The sequence below is a fragment of the Rattus rattus genome, chromosome 5 (genome assembly GCF_011064425.1).
Source record: "Rattus rattus isolate New Zealand chromosome 5, Rrattus_CSIRO_v1, whole genome shotgun sequence".
Lineage (NCBI taxonomy): Eukaryota > Metazoa > Chordata > Mammalia > Rodentia > Muridae > Rattus > Rattus rattus.
Genome location: NC_046158.1, coordinates 54,202,651 through 54,222,462, shown reverse-complemented (window position 1 = coordinate 54,222,462; position 19,812 = coordinate 54,202,651). Strand labels below are relative to the sequence as shown.

The 19,812-nt window shown below is 42.2% G+C and overlaps 1 protein-coding gene across 5 annotated transcripts in view; it reads left to right on the top strand.

Annotated features, from left to right (window-relative positions):
* Nucleotides 1–19,812, top strand: part of Ttn (titin) — a 268,818-nt gene that overhangs the window by 101,767 nt on the left and 147,239 nt on the right. For 2 of the 5 annotated variants that reach the window (XM_032903539.1, XM_032903537.1), the window contains 29 exons: nucleotides 372–555; nucleotides 1,101–1,190; nucleotides 1,287–1,554; nucleotides 1,657–1,917; nucleotides 3,718–3,927; nucleotides 4,145–4,222; nucleotides 4,322–4,348; nucleotides 4,769–4,828; nucleotides 5,032–5,115; nucleotides 7,083–7,160; nucleotides 8,736–8,783; nucleotides 9,333–9,734; nucleotides 10,163–10,222; nucleotides 10,606–10,683; nucleotides 10,839–10,916; nucleotides 11,457–11,543; nucleotides 11,793–11,873; nucleotides 13,124–13,207; nucleotides 13,583–13,666; nucleotides 15,134–15,217; nucleotides 15,438–15,518; nucleotides 15,666–15,745; nucleotides 15,907–15,982; nucleotides 16,223–16,324; nucleotides 16,753–16,854; nucleotides 18,653–18,733; nucleotides 18,902–18,979; nucleotides 19,195–19,269; nucleotides 19,432–19,515. The exons of 2 other annotated variants lie outside the window; for them this stretch is intronic. In XM_032903539.1, the coding sequence (XP_032759430.1) occupies nucleotides 372–555; nucleotides 1,101–1,190; nucleotides 1,287–1,554; nucleotides 1,657–1,917; nucleotides 3,718–3,927; nucleotides 4,145–4,222; nucleotides 4,322–4,348; nucleotides 4,769–4,828; nucleotides 5,032–5,115; nucleotides 7,083–7,160; nucleotides 8,736–8,783; nucleotides 9,333–9,734; nucleotides 10,163–10,222; nucleotides 10,606–10,683; nucleotides 10,839–10,916; nucleotides 11,457–11,543; nucleotides 11,793–11,873; nucleotides 13,124–13,207; nucleotides 13,583–13,666; nucleotides 15,134–15,217; nucleotides 15,438–15,518; nucleotides 15,666–15,745; nucleotides 15,907–15,982; nucleotides 16,223–16,324; nucleotides 16,753–16,854; nucleotides 18,653–18,733; nucleotides 18,902–18,979; nucleotides 19,195–19,269; nucleotides 19,432–19,515 (3,185 nt within the window). Of the gene's footprint in view, nucleotides 1–371; nucleotides 556–1,100; nucleotides 1,191–1,286; nucleotides 1,555–1,656; nucleotides 1,918–3,717; nucleotides 3,928–4,144; nucleotides 4,223–4,321; nucleotides 4,349–4,768; nucleotides 4,829–5,031; nucleotides 5,116–7,082; nucleotides 7,161–8,729; nucleotides 8,784–9,332; nucleotides 9,735–10,162; nucleotides 10,223–10,605; nucleotides 10,684–10,838; nucleotides 10,917–11,456; nucleotides 11,544–11,792; nucleotides 11,874–13,123; nucleotides 13,208–13,582; nucleotides 13,667–15,133; nucleotides 15,218–15,437; nucleotides 15,519–15,665; nucleotides 15,746–15,880; nucleotides 15,983–16,222; nucleotides 16,325–16,752; nucleotides 16,855–18,652; nucleotides 18,734–18,901; nucleotides 18,980–19,194; nucleotides 19,270–19,431; nucleotides 19,516–19,812 lie in introns of all 5 variants that reach the window. One more of the 5 variants, XM_032903538.1, reaches the window with a different exon arrangement.

The window sequence follows — 19,812 nt, the reverse complement described above, 5'->3', positions numbered from 1 at the left end:
TTAATCGAGCTCCTGGTTACAAGGTTAATGTCTCTGTATTCTTTCCTCTCTTCCACTCACTGATCAGATTTCAACCCTGGAAAACAATAGCCCAATATTAACCCACTCTATCACCAAACTGACTTATTGTTTTGGTCAAAGTGGTAAAATTTGCATCTAAAATTCATTTTTAATAAAGAATTTTCTTAATTTATTTATAACTTATGGTATAAGTTTATAAATTTATTTATTAATAAAATTTGTTTCTTAATAAAGAACATTCAACTGTTGTATAGGAAGGGAAGATACTGAGACAGACCATCTTTGGTCATGACAGACAGCTCAAACTTCTAAGCAGAAGACAAATGACTGACTTTAACTTCTTTCTTTAGGACTCCAGCCTTAAAGAAAGGGTCTGGGGAAGAAGAGGAAATTGACATCATGGAGCTTCTCAAAAATGTGGACCCTAAAGAGTATGAGAAATACGCTCGCATGTATGGAATCACCGACTTCCGTGGCCTCCTGCAAGCATTTGAGCTGCTGAAACAGAGTCAGGAAGAAGAGACTCACAGACTGGTATGGCCCTTTGCTGCAGCTGAGTCCTAAGGGAAAATCCATTTTTGAGATGCCAAAGGTCATTTACAGTAGCCAAATAACTTGAATTCCCACGACACTAAATTTCTAAGAGACAATTTGCTATAATAACCTAGCTATAAGCTTTACTTTGACCTAACGAACATCAAGAATGGAAGCCAGAGGGCTGGAGAGACGTTTCAGTGGTTAAGAGCACGGGCTGCCCTTCCAGAGAGGTTCAATTCCCAGCACCCACACGGCAGCTCGCAAGTGTCTCCTACTCTGGTTCCAGGGGATCTACTGCCCTCTTCTGGCCCCTGCCTGTACCGTACTTACATGGTGTGCATCATGCAGGCAAACAAAACACACATGCACATAAGAGAAAAATAAACCCTCAAAAAATACCAATATACATAAATAAAGACAAATCTTTAAAAAACACCAATACACATAGAATTTTTATAAGTTTAAGGAATGGAACCCAAACATAGTCACGTACCTGCTGATTCAAATTTTTGTTCCTAATGTATTATTTCCCCCCCCCTCAGGAAATTGAGGAACTAGAGAAGTCAGAAAGGGATGAAAAGGAATTTGAGGAACTTGTATCATTTATTCAGCAGAGGCTGACACAGACCGAGGTAACATGAACTATGTTAATAATAAATTATACAAAATTATCACTGGGAATTATAGGGAAAGAATGACTAACACGTGTTCATTCTTTCTTCTCCTAGCCCGTCACCTTGATCAAGGATATTGAAAATCAGACAGTTCTGAAAGATAATGATGCCATCTTTGAAATTGACATTAAGATTAATTATCCAGAAATCAAGCTCTCCTGGTACAAAGGGACTGAGAAGCTGGAGCCCAGTAAGAAATACGAAGTCACCATTAGTGGAGACCGGCACACGCTCAGAGTCAGAAACTGTCAGCTTAAAGATCAGGGCAATTACAGGCTGGTCTGCGGTCCTCACATCGCTAGTGCCAAGCTAACTGTGATCGGTGAGCTAGAAACCATTCTAAAGGCTTGTGAGAGTACTGTTGGGCTCACCTGTATATGATGCTGATTCTGAGCACCATGCGTTTCTTTCTGTGTTACAACAGAGCCCGCGTGGGAGCGGCACCTCCAGGACGTTACTTTGAAAGAAGGCCAGACGTGTACCATGACGTGTCAGTTTTCTGTACCAAATGTGAAATCTGAGTGGTTCAGAAATGGCAGAATCCTTAAACCTCAAGGCAGAGTGAAAGCAGAGGTGGAACACAAGGTCCACAAGCTGACCATTGCCGATGTCCGTGCGGAGGACCAGGGTCGGTACACCTGCAAGCACGAAGACCTTGAAACTTCGGCAGAGCTCAGAATCGAAGGTGGGTGAAAAGCTGGGCAGTTACTGGCGGAGCAGAGAGCACCAGCAAATGCTGTGCAGGCCCCTGCAGTCCTGCCCTCAGAGAAACACAGAGGCCTCATGTGCTCTCACTCTCCCACAGATGGGGCACACTTGTCCGTGTGTCAAAACTCACGGATTCAAAGTGAAGAGAGCCAACCAAACATGCCTCTCTTTTAGACAAAAATAGGATTTTAATCCAGACGAATACATGATTTGTTTTATCGGCCGTGTCTTCTTAAAGGCGAAAGTTTATCATTTTCGTATTAATGACTATGGTTCCTAGAATAAAATCATGGAAAAGACAAGAAGTTGTGAATATAAGTCTAAGGAATTGTGACTAGGAATTTCTACTTTTGTGGGACTTTCACGTTAGGGGTATGAAATTTTGTGGATAAAATTAACAACATACGTGATGAGTAATAGCTTTTTTAAAAAAAATATTGATTTCATTTAAAAATTATATTCCTACTGTCTGAATCCCTGAATCAAATTTTCTGACTTAAAGAGCAATAATATATAATTTCTTAATGGTTAAGATTTAAGGAACTAACCTTTAACTATCCAGGGGATTTTTTTTTACTGTCTCGTTATTTAGTACCATTTTTAATTGTTAAAACTATATTAATCTTATGTTCAGAGGTATTTCAGGTTTCTGAGTTATTTTGCAATTGAATATTAGTGCCTCATTTTGAAAGTTAAAGTTAAATGGCTTCATATTGGAGTAAAGTTTTAGGTGCTGGTCATTTTTAAATAAGTGTTTTAAGTATGTTTATCAATGGCAAAGCTCACCAGAATACCACTGCCTGCAGGATGCACATGGTACTGTTACTTGTGTAGTCTCAGGCTTCCACATAAGTCTGAGGGGAGGGCTGCTCCCTCCCAGTCTGCTCCTAAGAGCACCAGCTGTCCCCAGGGGGATGGGGCCTTTCTGTTTACCTGTCTGTGCTTGGAAAATGTGTTTCTGAAACTTAGAATTGCAAATTTCCCATTGAATCTGAAACCATTCCTCGGGGGAAATCTTTATAGAAAAGAAACTTCTAGATCTTAAATAACAACAATGAAAGAAAATAATTTTCTCGAGGTAAGAAAGGGTTTGCAAGGGCATTGACTGCAGGGTTGTTTATGTATACCCCATTACGAACCTTCCATTTCACGAACAGCTTTTGAAATTTAATTTGACTTTGGGTTCAAGTCTCCCTGCGGTATTTCCCTCATATAAATATTTAAGACCCTCCTGGGCATTTCTTCTACCACTGTCCACTATCCATTCTGTCCAGGAACGGCTTTGAAGAATGTGAATAGTTTGGTTACTAATACAAGAATGTGTGGCTCTCGTCCTGCATTTGCATTTGGGGTTCTGGTTCTTTTCCGTTATTTTATAAGTGGATAAAAGTTGAAGGCAAGTTGTGGTAACACAGACCTGCAAGCCCAGGTATCTGGGAGGCTGAGGCAGGAAGATAGAGGTCAGCCTGCGAATCTTAGCTACACTTCATCTCAAAAGTAAAATAAAGTGCGAGGATGGGACAGCACTTCTGTATGAGGCCCAGGTTCAACAGTAATACCCACCTACCCCCAAAAAAGCTAATCTCGCTAGGTTTGGAGGTGCACGTGTTTACCCTAGAATTCCACCAGCACCTGAAAGACCAAGGCAGCGGGGATCTGCTCGGGCTACAGGATGAAAGCCCAGCCCAACCACCAAGAGCCTTAAGGATCTGAGAGAAGTCACATCGGCAGATTTCTGTCTACACAGTCTAACTTTGCATCCTTCGCATCCCAATAGCCGAGCCAATTCAGTTTACAAAGCGCATACAGAACATCGTGGTGAGCGAGCATCAGTCGGCCACTTTTGAGTGTGAAGTGTCCTTTGACGATGCCATCGTCACCTGGTACAAAGGACCGACAGAGCTGACTGAGAGCCAGAAGTACAACTTCAGGAACGACGGCCGCTGCCATTACATGACGATCCACAATGTGACCCCAGATGACGAAGGTAACTGCACGGACAGTTTGCCGGGGGGATACATAAGGAATACGTAATATAGTCCTCACCAGCACCTGCCTTTTTGGTATTTCTACCTTTACGCTTACGCTCTGCAATCCTCTGTGACATACTTTGTAACGAAAAGAAGAGACGGGCAGAAGTAAGCACGTTATGCTTAACTAGAGAAGCGTACTGGGACACTAACACCGATGGCTTTATTCTCCAGGCGTCTATTCCGTCATTGCTCGGCTGGAGCCGAGAGGTGAAGCAAGAAGCACAGCGGAACTGTACTTAACGACCAAAGGTGAGGACAGGCCACGCGGAGAACACGCTACAGTCACGAAAGCCAGCCTCTTGCCCAGACAGTTCTACATATAAAAAACATTCTCTTTTTCTTTTGCAGAAATAAAACTTGAGATGAAGCCTCCTGGTAAGCTCTTGTTGTTTATAATAATATAAATATTATTGTTCGATTTTTATTGTTTGATTTTGGCTTACAGTACATTCAGTGTAGTTTTATAGAAACAGAAGCCCAATTAAAATACACGCACGACGTTAGCATTTCTCTTTTCAGTAAAGTGCAACCCGGTAAAATAATTTTGGGCAGAATGATGTTACCCTTTATGAATTTGGGGGAGTGGAGATGGTAAGGTTGCTGTTAGGAGCACACAGATAGAGTGAATGCAGAATTAAGCAAGGTCTCATGAGCAGGGAACTGTGTGCCACGCATGTTATAGCATGACTATCATGTCTGCATGCCTGACGGGGCTGTTGGGAGTGACCGAACAATGAACACGTGTTAAACACGTGTTATCACTCCCCGGTGCTTATCACTACCTGTTTCTTCCAGATATTCCCGATTCCAGAGTTCCAATCCCAACCATGCCTATCAGAGCCGTCCCACCGGAAGGTAAGATCCCAGCCCTAGCGTCTGGGTGTAGAGAAGTAAGATTCTACTTCATCCTCTCCACTGTGAAACCAGAGGAAACATGCAGTTAACGTTATAAATAGATACCGGTGCCTGTTGTTCTGATTAAACCCTTGGACTAATAAACAAAATGCAAGAGATGTCGTGTAAAACAGGAAATTAAAACAGGATTCTCTTTTTCTCAGAAATCCCCCCTGCGGTTGCTCCTTCCATCCCTCTTCTGCTGCCATTACCTGAAGAGAAGAAGCCACCAGCAAAACGAATTGAAGGTATTACAGGACACCTAACTGAAGTGGTCAAACAGAATTCCACTGCCTGGCCTTGAAAATCTGACTTCCTGTCACTCGAGCTCCCTCTTGTGGTCAAGAAGTAAAACTGACTTAGAAATGTTGAAGTTCTGAAAATTATCAGATTAACCCAAATGGGATATTTACTTTTAAAATACTGCAAAGGAATCACTTAGATATTAGTTAAAATTAATTTTAATGCCCCTAACTATTATGCCTAACAATTAATATGATAATAATGAAGCCAGTTAGTGGGGCAGCTTATGGAAATATACCATATTAGTTGAGACGCAAACTGAAAATCGTGGTTTGTCTTCTTTTCAACTATACTTCTAACTACTCTTTCTAAGTCACCATTTATGCAAAAACATAGCTGAGACCACCTTTGACCTGTTTGACTGGGTCTTCTGTGGGGATTTGTTTATGTTTTATTGTGTTAACTAAGGAACAAGGTAATAATAAAGACACCTTAACAGGGCAGCATAGTTCCCAGCTCAGAAGGCAGAGACAGGACAAGTAGCACAAACATAAGGCCCGTGAGACAAGCCAGATAGAACTGTATAATAAGACCCAGTCAGAAGCAAAATGAAACAGACAAGCCCTTAAACATACCAACGAATTCACCATCTAAAATGCTAAACACTTACGCAGCTGTAAGGTACTATTTGTACCCTGAAACTATACAGTCCAGACAGCAGGTTGCCTGAGACTCCCTAGGGCTACAAATTCAGAGTTGGGAGGAGAATTCTGTCAGCATAGCCAGAAAACATCTACTGGCCAAAGCCATGTTTGTCATAGCCTGGTGACTACTGCTGTCCTAACATCATGAGAATGACATGTGGGTCCCCTTAATGCCCGCCGCAGGTGATATTAAATGCTTGACCCACTTTTCAGCCAGTTCCAAAGAAATTCGATAGTTTTCATCCAACTTTGTGGCAAATACACCTTCAGTAAAAGAGAGAAACAAGTTTGTAATTTATGTGAGCATACTTGAATGTGTTTCGTGTACTTGTGGCACAGAGAGGAATAATCAAAAAAATCATAAATTAGATTCCATGATGTTTCAGTGGTCAGAAGCAGTAATTTCTGTTTTAAGAAAGGGCTTTGTCCTTTAAATGGAAATGCCAACATGACTGCTGGTATTCAAAACCCGAGAGTTTAAATCAGATTTTTAAAATCACAGCGTGTTCCCTGTGCACAAATGCTAACAGCCACAGCAATATGGTTCGGAGCCATGACCAATATATACCCCAACACAGCAGCAGCCACACCCCACACGTAAGACACGGGCTGGACTTTAATTCTCCTGTTCCATTTGCTGTCCTCCTGACAGTTTTGATCTCCACACCCAAATGAAACACAGAGGAGAGGGCATACCTGCTCTCCTCCTGATCTTCTATAATGCTAACTCCTCCACCATACAATCAGTGGGCTTCTAAACCATAGCATATATTCTACCATAGATCTAAAATATCTCTCTCTATCTCTCTCTCTCTATCTCTCTCTCTCTCCCTCTCTCTCCCTCTCTCCCTCTCTCCTCTCTCTCCCCTCTCCCCCTCTCTCTCTCTCTCTCTCTCTCTCTCCCCCCCCCCCCCTCTCCCCCCCCCCTTTTCTCCCCTCTCTCTCCCCCCCTCTCTCCCCTCCCCCCCTCCTCCCCTCTCTCTCACCCTCTCTCTCTCTCTCTCTCTCTCCCCCCCTCTCTCTCCTCTCTCTCTCCCTCTTTCCCCTCTCTCTCCCTCTCCTCTCTCTCTCTCTCTCTCTCTCTCTCTCTCTCTCTCTCTCTCACACACACACACACACACACACACACACACACACACACACACACACTCACTCACTCACTCACTCACTTTTTAGTACAGGATTTCCTGAAGCAAGTACCTCACAATAAAGTTAATTTTCTCTTGTCCTCATCTTGAAAGCCTTTACTTACAGCTAACTTTTTTTAGTGACCAAAAAGGGCGTGAAGAAAGACACCAAAAAGGTTGTTGCAAAGCCCAAAGAAGAGGCACCACCGCCACCACCAGGTAATACAATAAACTTTTAAAGACAAATAAAAGTTTAATCAAGAAATGGCATTAGGGTTTCGCTGTGGAAACCTAGGAGTGTGGGAAGCAGGAAGGGCAGGGGCTGGAGTCACGAGGTAGGACATTCCCTCATCTCCCTCATCCGCTGGGATTTCTATCTTCTCGAGCCCACGCCTGCCTCTAGCAGCCGATGGCACAGACAGAGAATGCTTGCTGTCTACAGCTGATGACTTGAAGGAGACCTTCAAATCAAGGTCCCACTGCTCTTCTTGACCAAGTCCTCCCAGAAAGAGTCCAGTGGTTGGTGCTCCGTGCTGCTGCTTTAGCCCAGCTCAGGATCCTTCTTGGCTTCTTTTTTATGGGGGAGAGGGGGAGTAGGGTTTTTTCTCTTTTATTGGATAATTTTAATTTACAATTCAACTGTTATCCCATTTCTCTATTTCCCCTCTGGAAACCCCTATTCCATCGCCCCTCTCCCTGCTTCTGTGAGGGTGCTCTCCCACCCACCCACTCCCTTCAACTTCCCTGCCCTGGTATTCCCCCATACTGGAGCATCGAGCCTTCACAGGATCAAGGGCCTCTCCTCCCATTGATGCCCAAGCAGGCCATCCTCTGCTATATATGCAGCTGGAGCCATGGGTCGCTCTTTGTACTCTTGGTTGTACTCTTTGGTTGGTAATTTAGTCCCTGGGAGCTATATGGGGTCGACTTGGTTGATATTGTTGTTCTTTCTGCGGGGTTACAAACCCCCTCAGTTACCTCCGCTATTGGGGACCCTGTTGTCAGTCCAATGGTTGGACTGAGCATCCGCCTCTGTATTTGTCAGGCTCTGGCAGAGCCTCTCAGGAGACATCTATATCAGATAGATTCCTGTCACCATGCACTTCTTGGCATCAGCAATAGAGTCTGGGTTTGGTGACTGTATATGGGATGGATCCCCAGGTGGAGCAGTCTCTGGATGGCCTTTCCTTGTCTCTGCTCCACACTTTGTCTTATCTTACCATTTGAAGACAGAAAATGGCACCGTTAGGAGAAATGTAATTTATCTTGGAGGGGTTATGGAAGACATTTAGATGACAAATGTAAAAGGGCAGCTCTTATCCTCTTGACACAGAGGGAAAGCACAGCAACCTCCCACCCAAAGGCCAACACGGGTGTGGGCACCGACCATCACACAGGCTTTGCTGAGTGGTCATTTTGAAAGCACGGGTGTTTGCTGAACTTTAAAGTTAGTAACTGAAAAGAGCAAAGGCATGAGTTTTAAGCACTAGACCCTGTATGCATTCCTTTGCTATTTCTTCTACATCTGAATTCTTTCAAACTAGCTTAAACTGGTTTAGGCTGGAGTTAATGAAACCCCAGCTTCCAAGCAGTTTGTTACCCTGACTTGTCATAGCAATTCATATTAACTTGGTTTGGAAATGATGGGGGTTCTATGCCGCTCATGTAAGGGATGCTACATTAGTAATAATTCCTATGCAAATGCCCACAATCTAGGCACTCTAGATTAGTAAGCATTAAACGACCCACAGCCTAAATGTAAACATGCACTTTGTGTTTTTTTTGAAGTCCCAGAAGTTGCCAAGAAGCCTCCACCTCCTACTCCCATGATTCCAGCAAAACGTAAGTAAAAAGGAATTATTAAGCATTTTACAATTCACTCCTGAAGTTTGCACATATTCTCTTTATTGTTTTAAAATATCAGTCTTCCCGGTTATTATAAAATGTTCCAGTTCTCTTGGCCATTGTGGAAAAGGCCAGAAACAATGGTTATTTCCAGGAAAGGGAAGAGCCCCTTCTAAACTTTCCATTGTAATCCACACGAGTGTTAAGGGTTTATAAGTAACGTTGATCTCAGCTTCCTGGGGAGTTGCTAGGAGCTCTCCAAACTGGAGTTCACATAGAACAGTGGAAGGAATAGCAGTGCGAAGCTGTCTATTGAATCCATACTTTTGACACTAGAAGAAAAATCCTCAAATCAAGAGCATTTTGATACTGTCATGTTGCCTAGTTAATAAAATGGAACCCATGCAAAGCAAACCGTAAGAGATTATCAGCCTACTACTACAGCATCTGCCACGCTCAGTACTGAACAACTGTGGATTCCTCTTGGATAAAACTTTCCAATGGGCGTAATTAATATGATCCTCCCCCCACCCCTTTGCCTTCCAGCATCTGAAATTATTGACGTGTCCTCTAAGGCTGAAGAGGTAAAAATAACAACCATCACCAGAAAGAAAGAGATTCATAAAGAAAAAGAGGCTGTGTATGAACGGAAGGAAGAAGTCTACGAAAAGAAAGTCCACACAGAGCCTTGGGAAGAGCCCTATGAGGAGCTGGAAACAGAGCCGTACACGGAGCCGGACGAGGAACCGTATTATGAAGAACCAGATGAAGACTATGAGGAGATCAAGGTGGAAGCTAAAAAGGAAGTCCACGAGGAGTGGGAGGAAGACTATGAAGAAGGACAGGAATACTATGAGAGAGAAGAGGGCTACGATGAAGGACAGGAAGAGTGGGAAGAGATTTACCACGAAAGGGAAATAATTCAGGTTCAGAAGGAGGTTCACGAAGGTATGCATCCACTGCGTGGCCATTCTTCCTCTACGCCTCATTTCCACTCCTTTTTATGTTATTTCTTTGATGTGTGATGGCCATGAAAGTAAAGATGAACGTTTTGGTTTCCGTAAGGCGGTGGGTCTTTAATCCTTTGATCTCTAGAGAAGATCTCATCACTAGTGAGATGATGCTGTCGCATTGCAGTTTGAACCATTAATCCCAGTACTAAGGCCACACCCCAGGTGCCTTCATACTTAATTCTGTCTTGAAACTCTGAATTAGAGTTATGTTGGTTACATAATCTCCAACATGACAAATTCCTTATACGATACAAAATTATGCTTAGCTTTTTATCATCTGCAAAAAATGCAGCCCGTTAGAATTGGCTGACTTAAGCATCTCGGTTTTATCTTGTGTGTGTGTGTGTGTGTTTTTTTTTAAAGACTTACATGAGAAGAAAATCCCAGCCAAAGTACCTGAAAAGAAAGTACCACCTCCCAAAGGTATGTGGTTACAATCATTTAAATAAGCCAGAGTATTCCTGTCCTTTTCGTGGCTTGTTTGGCAAGGCTGACTGAACCAACAGTTAAATCCAATAGGCACAACTTCTCAGACGTTATTGTACCTGGGAATTCTGTCTTCAGAATTTATATCTACTCGAAATAGAAAAATACTAAGATAAAAGATCGTCACAGTAAAATTAAAATAAATACAAACAGCTCCGGGAACTCGTACTTAAGGTTGAAAACACGAAACCTGCCTGCCTCTCAAACTATTTTGTGTATCTGTATACATATTTGCATACCTATGGGTGTATGTACAGAGCAAGAGAGAGGATTTTAATAGAAATTCTAAAAGTACTGCAATTTCTTTAAAATGTTTGCAGTTGTAAAGAAGCCAGTAGTTGAAAAAATTGAAAAGACTACTCGAAGAATGGAGGAAGAAAAAGTTCAAGTCACCAAAGGTATCGATGCCATTTAAAGAATCTTCTAGTAACCTGTACAGACGTCATCTGCTCACATGTTATTTATGTAGTCACCCAAGCTGACATTTTTTTTTGAAATTTTGTGCTATGAAATATCCTTCACAATGCAAATATATTTGTACGTATTTTTAAAGTACCTGAAGTTTCCAAGAAGATTGTTCCACAAAAACCTTCCCGGACTCCGGTGCAGGAAGAAGTAATTGAAGTGAAAGGTATACGTCTTTATTCTAAGCTATGCATATAGATATCTGAGCATACATTGCTGAATTATTCAAAAGCACCGTGAATACTTTACAGTTTCTGTCGTACACATTTTATTTTGGATTATACCTCTGTATAATCCGATAACTTTATTTTTGCTTCCGGTCTTGCTTAGAAATGACTTTTTAATTTAAGGAAGGTTTTGTGTTTGACGAGTAATCTTCTAACTTCGCCATGCAGTGTGATTACATTGCGTGTCCTATTTCCCATTTAAACAAATTGATTCTAATAGGTTTGGGGAAGTTGTGGCTATTTGATTTTCGTTTAATAGCACTTGATATGAGACTGCATGGGTGGTTTGTCCAGCCAGAGCAAAACATGATTTGTTTTCTCCTTGAAACTGAACTCGTTGTTAATCTCTCATACTAACCCACTCAGTCTGTGTCTAGAGATTTGCACATTGTATACCGTCCTATGGTAGACTCTCTGTGTCTCACCTGATGTCCTGTCCTGGAAAGAGAAAGACTAACATGGCAATGCTCTTTTTAAAGTACCAGCTGTGCACACAAAGAAGATGGTTATCTCAGAAGAAAAGATGTTCTTTGCCTCTCACACCGAGGAGGAGGTGTCTGTCACAGGTATCTGCCAGTTTTGAATTTGACAGCTGAAGACAGAGAGTTTAAGATAAAAACCAGAGTTTTCCAATTCCCTTCTTGCCTGGCGTGTGATGGTGTAGGCTTTTCCGTCTCTTTGTATTTCTCTGTTGTCTTTCCCCTTTCATGTCTGTTGCCTTTAATTAATTTTTTTTGTTTTGATATTCTTAGTAAATTACAATTGCCACCCTCAGCATGAGCTATCAGTAATTAAGATGTATATTTTCTTAAAAGTCCCCGAGGTACAAAAGAAAACTGTCACTGAAGAGAAAATTCACGTTGCAGTTTCCAAAAAGATCGAACCACCACCCAAAGGTATCAGTAATTCATTCTATGTTTAAAAATACTTTCAGGCAAAATTCATGGTCAGTGTGTAACTACACTGATACTAATTATCAGAAATAGTCACAGAGTTGACTGGATGGACAGAGAGCTCACTGGAGAGAGAGTAGGATGGCCATAAGGAAGCACAAGGGTAAAGCATACACGGTTCCACTCCCTGTCTCTGAGCACTTCAATTTGGTGACGTGTGTTTGGAAATAAGATGTGAGGAAGATGTTTCATACAGCTCACTAAAGCTTGTATGAAATGTGAAGAGAATCTTCTCAGTTAGGAGTTCGATATACCAGAAGTATTAAAACCTCAGTTTTGTAAATTATGTTAGAAATTCCTTAATACTCAAAACCTTTAACTTCTGGTTTTCTGCATTTTATTACTCCCTCTGTTTCTGGGTTTGTTTGCATCTGCTCTTTGTACAGCAAGGATGCAATGTGATGGTCGCCTATTGGCCAAATCTTTCTAACTTAGAACTGTAAAATACTAGTCACACTGTCAGCCAGATGTGTCACTATTTACCCCACCACTGAAATCAAAAGATACAGTAACCACTGGACAAGGTAGTGCACATCTTTAACCCCAATGGTAGGGAGGCACAAGCAGGCGGATCTCCATGAGTTTGAGGCTAGCCTGGTGTACATAAGCAGTTCCAGGCCAGTTGGACCTCATAGTAAGACCCTGTGTGGAAGGAAGGAAACAAAGCAGGAAGGGAAGGAGGGAGAGAGGGAGGGAGAGAGGGAGGGAAGGAAGGAGGGAGGGAGGGAGGAGGGAGGGAGGGAAGGAAGGAGGGAAGGGAGGGAGGGAGGGAGGGAGGGAGGGAGGAGGAAGGAGGGCGGGAGGGAGAGAGGGAGGGAGAGAGGGAGGGAGGGAAGGAAGGAGGGAGGGAGGGAGGACTCTAGACTCTACACCAAAGTTATATTCTTTTCCCTTAGCCAAATTTAAAAAACACTTAATATCACCTAATTGTTCTCATCCAACTGACTTTAAACAAAGCAAGAGTTCTTCCACTATTTCCACTCTTGAAACCCGTGCCATTAAAGTGATAATCATGGTTGTCCCTTTTCTACTTGGCCATTCAGCCATCTCCACAAATCTTGACTTCTAAGCTATGATTTTCTTGTACCCAACTGTCAAAAAGGAACATCTCTCTACTCTTTACTCCAATCTTATAAGAATGTATGTCTTGTCAACATGAGCAGTTTCTCAAACACGGTGCCTTTCTTTTAAAGTCCCTGAACCACCTAAAAAGCCAGTTCCAGAAGAAGTGGTCCCTGTTCCCATCCCTAAGAAGGTGGAGCCCCCAGCAGTCAAAGGTAGAATGGCATTTCATGGGTTCTGTCTTTTTGGCTCTTTTGTATGTGAGACCGACGGATTAACAAACCGTCATCAGTAAACAGTCTCTCCTATGTTTAACTCTCCATCTGTCAGTGTCATTAATTTGCGGTAACAAATATTAATAACAGTTTTAGATGCCAGACCACCCTAACTGGGTGTTCGTCTACCAGGTGTCATGTGTATGATGTCTATCTGGTATTGATGTACTAAACATTCCATTTAGCCATAAGCAGAGCACACTAAACTACTTTTTAATTCTTAAGCTCTTAGTGACACTTTGTGCTTTCCTGTCATCTTAAATGTCTCAGAAGACTGTAACACTCAACACTGTTTCGACAATGTTATCTTTAAAGTTCCCGAGGCTCCCAAGAAACCTGTGCCGGAGGAGAAGAAGCCAGTTCCTATTCCCAAGAAAGAGCCAGCTGCCCCTCCGAAAGGTATCCAGAACACCTGGTGGAGACAGCTGTCACCCCCGGGGGCCAGCTGTGCTTTGCACAGTCTTCATTTGTACTGTGTTGTCCTTGTCTCTTATCTCTTCAGCAAGTTACCCATGTTTAAAGCATGTGTGTCACCTTCGGGGTTGTACCCTTGTTATATATCATTTATTGTTCTGAACATTCCTAAGGCTGTGCCCAAAAAAGCATTATAAGAAGTAATTATGTCAAACCTTAAATATTTAATATCATCCTTGGGAAGGATTTGTGGAACATCTTTTACAGACATGTTTATACACCCAGACATCTGGGTTTCACCCTTATGTGTGTGTCGTCTTCATTAAGACATTGTTGTGTGTCCATGTTGAGGAGACTGAGGGAGCCTGTGTTGATGGGAGAGGGTTGGCGGCTGTGAATATGGCGAGTCTTCAGTCAGGGAGAACAGAGTTTTGACATTGATTTTCCCTGCGTGTCTTGGAATTCTTTAAAGCTACTATAAACATTTGGGAGTGTATTGTAAAGGACAGAATTTCTTACAGAAAAATACCTGTGCATACATACACAACATTTTATGACATAAAGGTCCTTACAGCCATTGGCATACTGTCCTACTGAAGGACTGTTCTAGAAGGTATCCTACATTTTGATTATACTTTAGGCAACCAGAAACAGAAACTCAGAATGTCGTCAGCGGGGGACAGCTACACAGGTATAACTATTCTACAGTGTTATAACTGTAATTTAGAAAGGTCATATGGTATCACGATTTATCCCTCTTTCAAAACAGTGTATGAAGACTTTTTCCTACACACTCTACCCGCATTCTCCATTAGCAGTATACTAATGGCTGATGTGTTTGCATCAGATCATACTGATGAGGGTGAAGCAAACTTAGTAAAATGCTGGCCTTGACTATGTTTGATACTTGGAAATCAAGTAAAAGGCCATAGTGGAACACTTGTATCCAAGAACACTTGAGGGTTGGGGAGTAGAGACAACTGGCTTTCCTTGGGGGCTCACTAGTCAGTGAGTATAGCCTACATGGCAAGGTCCAGGCCAGTGAAGGACCATGTCTTAACGGAAAACGGTGGAGTACATAGCACTTGAGAAATAACATCCAAGGTTATTTTTACCCTCCCAAAACATACACACACACACATGTACCAATATATACCTATACACATATACACACAAAAAAATCATACTAACATATATGAATGAATTCTATGATAGATAGGAATTGATCCTATATACACTTCTGTTTCCTAACTCGTTTCAATCTTTTAAATGCTTCTGAAACATTGTACGTGACAGATAACTTTACCATGACGTTAAAGTGGGATCTTTCTACTTATACCAGTGAACGGTCTATAACATTAATGCACTGTGTGTGTCGCTTTGGAGATGTGCCCCTGTCTAGTCACTGAAATGAAACATGCCTGTACTGACCTGCTATTTTAAAACCTTAAGTCCCAGAGGCTCCAAAGAAACCTGCTCCTGAAGAGAAGACTGCCGTTCCTGTGGCAAAGAAGAAGGAAGCCGCCCCACCTAAAGGTAGGCTTACTTGCCTAGTCGGGGGCCCAGGTGTTATGTCTCCAGTGTGAAACAGTGTGTGTCTGTCTGTTAACTAGTTTGTTTAATTCAAAGTGGATATGTTTTGGTCAGTGACAACACAACCCAAGCGTCTACCTCTCTGGGCTCTTTCAAAATAATTATGTATGTGAGCTACTTCGAAAAATATAAACCCAATCCCTCCCTCAAATGTCTTTTCAAGTTACTGAAGTGCAGAAGAAAGTTGTCACAGAAGAAAAAATAACCATCATTCCTCAAAGAGAAGAGTCCCCACCCCCAGCAGGTACCCCATGACATCTCTATAAAATAACCGTGTCTTTCTTCCAAGCTTCTTTAATTGCATGTCTTTCTTTGTGGGCTTGCCTGTTCTGTGTTCAGTTGCCTATGAAATTTTCAAATATATACACATATATAAATGTTATTCTTCAAGTACCAGAAATACCAAAGAAGAAAGTTCCCGAAGAAAAAAGGCCTGTTCCTAGAAAAGAGGAAGTCCCCCCACCAAAAGGTATTGCCAGCTGTCTTGCAAAAGCTATCGTTCACCATGTTATGCTTCAAGGCAAGGATGACTTGTGGGCTTTGTGGTGCGTGAAGAGCGTGGGGGGCACAGGCTCTGCACTGGGCTTCAGCCGCAGAGCAACAGAGCTCTAACCATGCGTAATGTTTCTAACGTGCCAGCGCCACCCAAGAAACCCGTTCCCGAGGAGGTTGTTCCGGTTCCCGTCCCTAAGAAAGCTCCTCCCCGAGGTAGGATTGCCCTCAGTCTTCCATAGAAATCTTGTAGTGCTTCTTGCTGTCTCGGTCCAGTGTGTTCCCTCTTTGTCTTGCTTCTGAGAGACTTCTGTGTATGTGTCCTTGGGATGGGTAATGTCTTCATCCACTTTGCTAATGAAAGTGGTGTACTGCAACACTTTCCCAAACTCTAGGGGGACGGGGGATTGGTGTAATCATTGGTTTTTAAGCTTCAACCTTGATGCTTTCTTAAAGCTGAGGTTTCTAAGAAAACTGTTGTAGAAGAGAAAAGGTTTGCTGCAGAAGAAAGACTATCTATGGCGGTTCCTCAGAGAGTGGAACTCATGCGGCACGAAGGTATATAACCAGAGGGGAGGCAGGTGGCATCTGTGAACAGCTCTCTTGGAGGGGTCTCTCCTCTTTAGGATGTAAATGTTTTCGTGAGAACATGTTTTCAACTTGTGTTGGTATTGGAATACATCTGCTGTAACCTTCTGGAACTATCTTTTGTGTCTACTTTGGTCTTGAGTCATTCTTATAAAGTGAATAAGGCGATGAAAAGGATATCGTTTTAATTTGGACCCTCCGGGGCGTAATTCAATTATTTCTCTTGGTCTTGGGCTTTAGTCTCCTCTTGTCTTTGTCTCTTTCCCTCTTGTAGTTAGAAAGTCCCATGTCCTAAGCAGATAGAAGAATCTTCAGCCATCTGTAGTGAACACACGGCAGCTGGATGTGTTCTCGCCCACTGAGTTTACATCCAATGTTCTCTTTTAACCCATCTACAGAGGAGGAATGGACTTACTCTGAAGAAGAGGAACAGGTGTCCGTTTCGGTGTATAGGGAAGAGGAAAGAGATGAGGAGGAAGCAGAGATCACAGAATATGAAGGTAAATGGCAGAAAATAAGTGAGGAATGATTGCTGTATGGGACAATTATGAAAGTCCTCCAAGAGGCATGACACAGATTCATCTACTGGCCTTAGAACAGGTGCCTTATTAATCAAAACAAATGTTTCAAGAGCATTCATTACATGAAAGTAAACGCCCTGTGAATTTCTTTTCCATGTCTTCCTGAGCTGTTCAGAGGTAATGGCTTTGTGGTTACAGACAACTGAAGGGGGTGGGCGTCCTCCTGTGGGTACCTCCTTTTATGAAGCCTCCTTTTATGAGGACTTGGCTTCAGTGTGGTAGGCTGATAGACACTTCACCTTGGTGATCTGGTGTATACATGGTGTTTCTCAAACCATGTTTCCCACAACACACAAACGGGAGTACTATTAAGTGGACTGTCCAGTTCCTAATTCACATATTCACTTTTTATAAGGAAACAAGAAAATATATGATACACTAAGCTTGTAGAAGTCGAAGGCATATTTGTCAAAACATACTGAACTGAGGGGGCTTTCCTTTAGCCCACATAGAGAAAAGAGCGTCACGTAGTATCTGCAATCAGACAGACTTGTCCGGCTGTTGCATCAGCTATGAAGACAACTCATGATGCTTTTAACAATTGAAACAGAAAACTTCATCTTGATGAGATTCCCTTTTGGTCAAAAAAGCACTGCTGTGTTCCCTGGGAAAATCCCACTGTCCAGCTAATGCTGTATATCCAAAGGAGCCTTCCCAATAAGGGACTAGGGTAGCTCTGTTTTAAAGGAAAATGGGTACACTCATTACCAACAGGACCCTGCCCTTGAGTAGATTTTGAGAACCTCAGTTGTTCTCACATACATCTCTGGCTAATAAAAGGGGACCCTTCACATCCCCTTCCTTCACTTGGAATGAAACTCCACATGAAATCCAGAACTTACACACTTAGAAGAATAATCTAGGTTGCAATGGGGTGGGCCATGACTCACAAACAAACCTAACAGTCTAGCTGTGTTTCCTATAATGGACCACAGAAGTGGTCGGGAACCTGGTGGATTTGAAAACTATTCTTGCTAGAAATGTGTGGGGAATTATACAAAGCACACACGTGGAACATCTTATCTCTTAGGTCTGGGACCATTTCAGTTTCTGATGCAGGATGCTATCCAAACTTTTGGTGCTTCCAGCAAGGAAGAACAAGTTGCTCAGTGATTCTTGTGTCTGCATTAAGCTAAAAGAAGGCAGGACCTGAAGCTTCGTTGCATTTTAGACAACACGGGTGTTTTTAATTAGCCTCTTCTACAATCATTCTATGTAAACTTTATACACGCAGGCTCAAAAAACATTACATGAAGTCTCTTGTCTCTTCTACCACAGCTACCCCACAAAACTGGGGAGCGGTCGCGTGGACTACCTTGCTTTTTACCCCTAAGTTTATGTTTCTGCCTTTCTGCCTTCAAACCCAGAGTCTTAGGATTTTTTTTTTTAAACAAAACAACCCAGTTTCCAATCCTGTGGTATTTGTTTAGTCTCTTGAACTGGTATTTTGTCGCGTGCATGCCCTGTTATCCCTGTGAATCAGAGCCTTGCCGTCTGTGTGATCTACAGTAAATTAGTGAAGCGAGTGCTCTTTGTTACGTTATTAGCTCTGGTTCAAATATTCTTCTGGGATTTCAAATGGAAACCATCAAGGATTTAGCAAACGCTAAAGTTTGACAATGTTGATTATTGCTTTGACGTGGTAAATTATGGTTAAAATTAAACATGAAAAAATGTCTACTTTTCTTTTTCTTCTTTGAATTCGATGTCCTTAAAGTGTTGGAAGAGCCTGAGGAGTATGTTGTGGAAGAAAAGCTGCACGTTATCTCTAAGAGAGTAGAAGTTGAGCCAGCCAAAGGTACCCCATCTCTTAAGTATTATATCCCTATATTTGTTATGCTCGCCCATAAAAAAAATTACCATCCATATTGCAAATAATAAATAGCATGACTAATGAAAAGGTCCCTTACATATTTATTGAAAAAAGTGTACATTTTCTACAAGTATATTTTATAATCTTTTCAAGTGCCTGAGAAGCATGAAAAGAAAATTATACCAAAACCAAAAGTTCCTGCTAAAATTGAGGAGCCTCCACCCACTAAAGGTAAGGTTTCTCTCACAGACGTGCAGTTCTGTCTGTCTCGCCATGTCTGGCAACACCTCCATGCATCGTTAAGGTTTTGTCAGAATTTGTACAGACACTTTGTTATATAGTCATTCGTGTTGGTGTACTTGCGAGATCTTTACAAAGAGGGTGATGCGGCCCCCAAATAATATTTTCTAAAAGAAGATAAACTAATATTCTTAATATTTTCAAAGTTCCTGAACCACCGAAGAAAATACCAGAGAAGAAAGTTCCTGCACCACCTCCTAAAAAAGTGCCACCAGCCAAAGGTATATTGGGGTCCACTCTACTCTTAGGGGACACCTCATTCCCTGTCTTGAGGGTGACTTGATGCACTCCTCATGTCTTTATCCCATTGGGAAGAAAGTAACTGTGCATAGGTTTGGCACTCTTTGCGCTATGTTTGACCACATTGCGTGATGTTTTCAAAGCACCTGAAGAACCAAAGAAACCGGTTCCAGAAAGGAGAGTTCCTGCAGAAGTGGTTGAGATAGAAGAACCTCCCCCAACCAAAGGTAAATGACATCCCCCTGAAGAAAAACAAAAGCTTAGAGTCTTGCCTTCCTTCCTCCAGCCACCATCTATAGGGTCACAGTTTTTCTGTGTAGACTGTTAGTTAGCGTCTGTGATGGTGCGTGCTGTGGCTTTATGAAGTCTCACTTACTTATTGTGTGTGTCTTATAAAATCTTCTAGTCTAGAACCACAGCACTTTCTGGCGTGTGTGTGTGTGTGTGTGTGTGTGTGTGTGTGTGTGTGTGTGAATATGTGTTTGTGTGTATGTGTAGGTATATGTGTGTGTATGTATATGTGT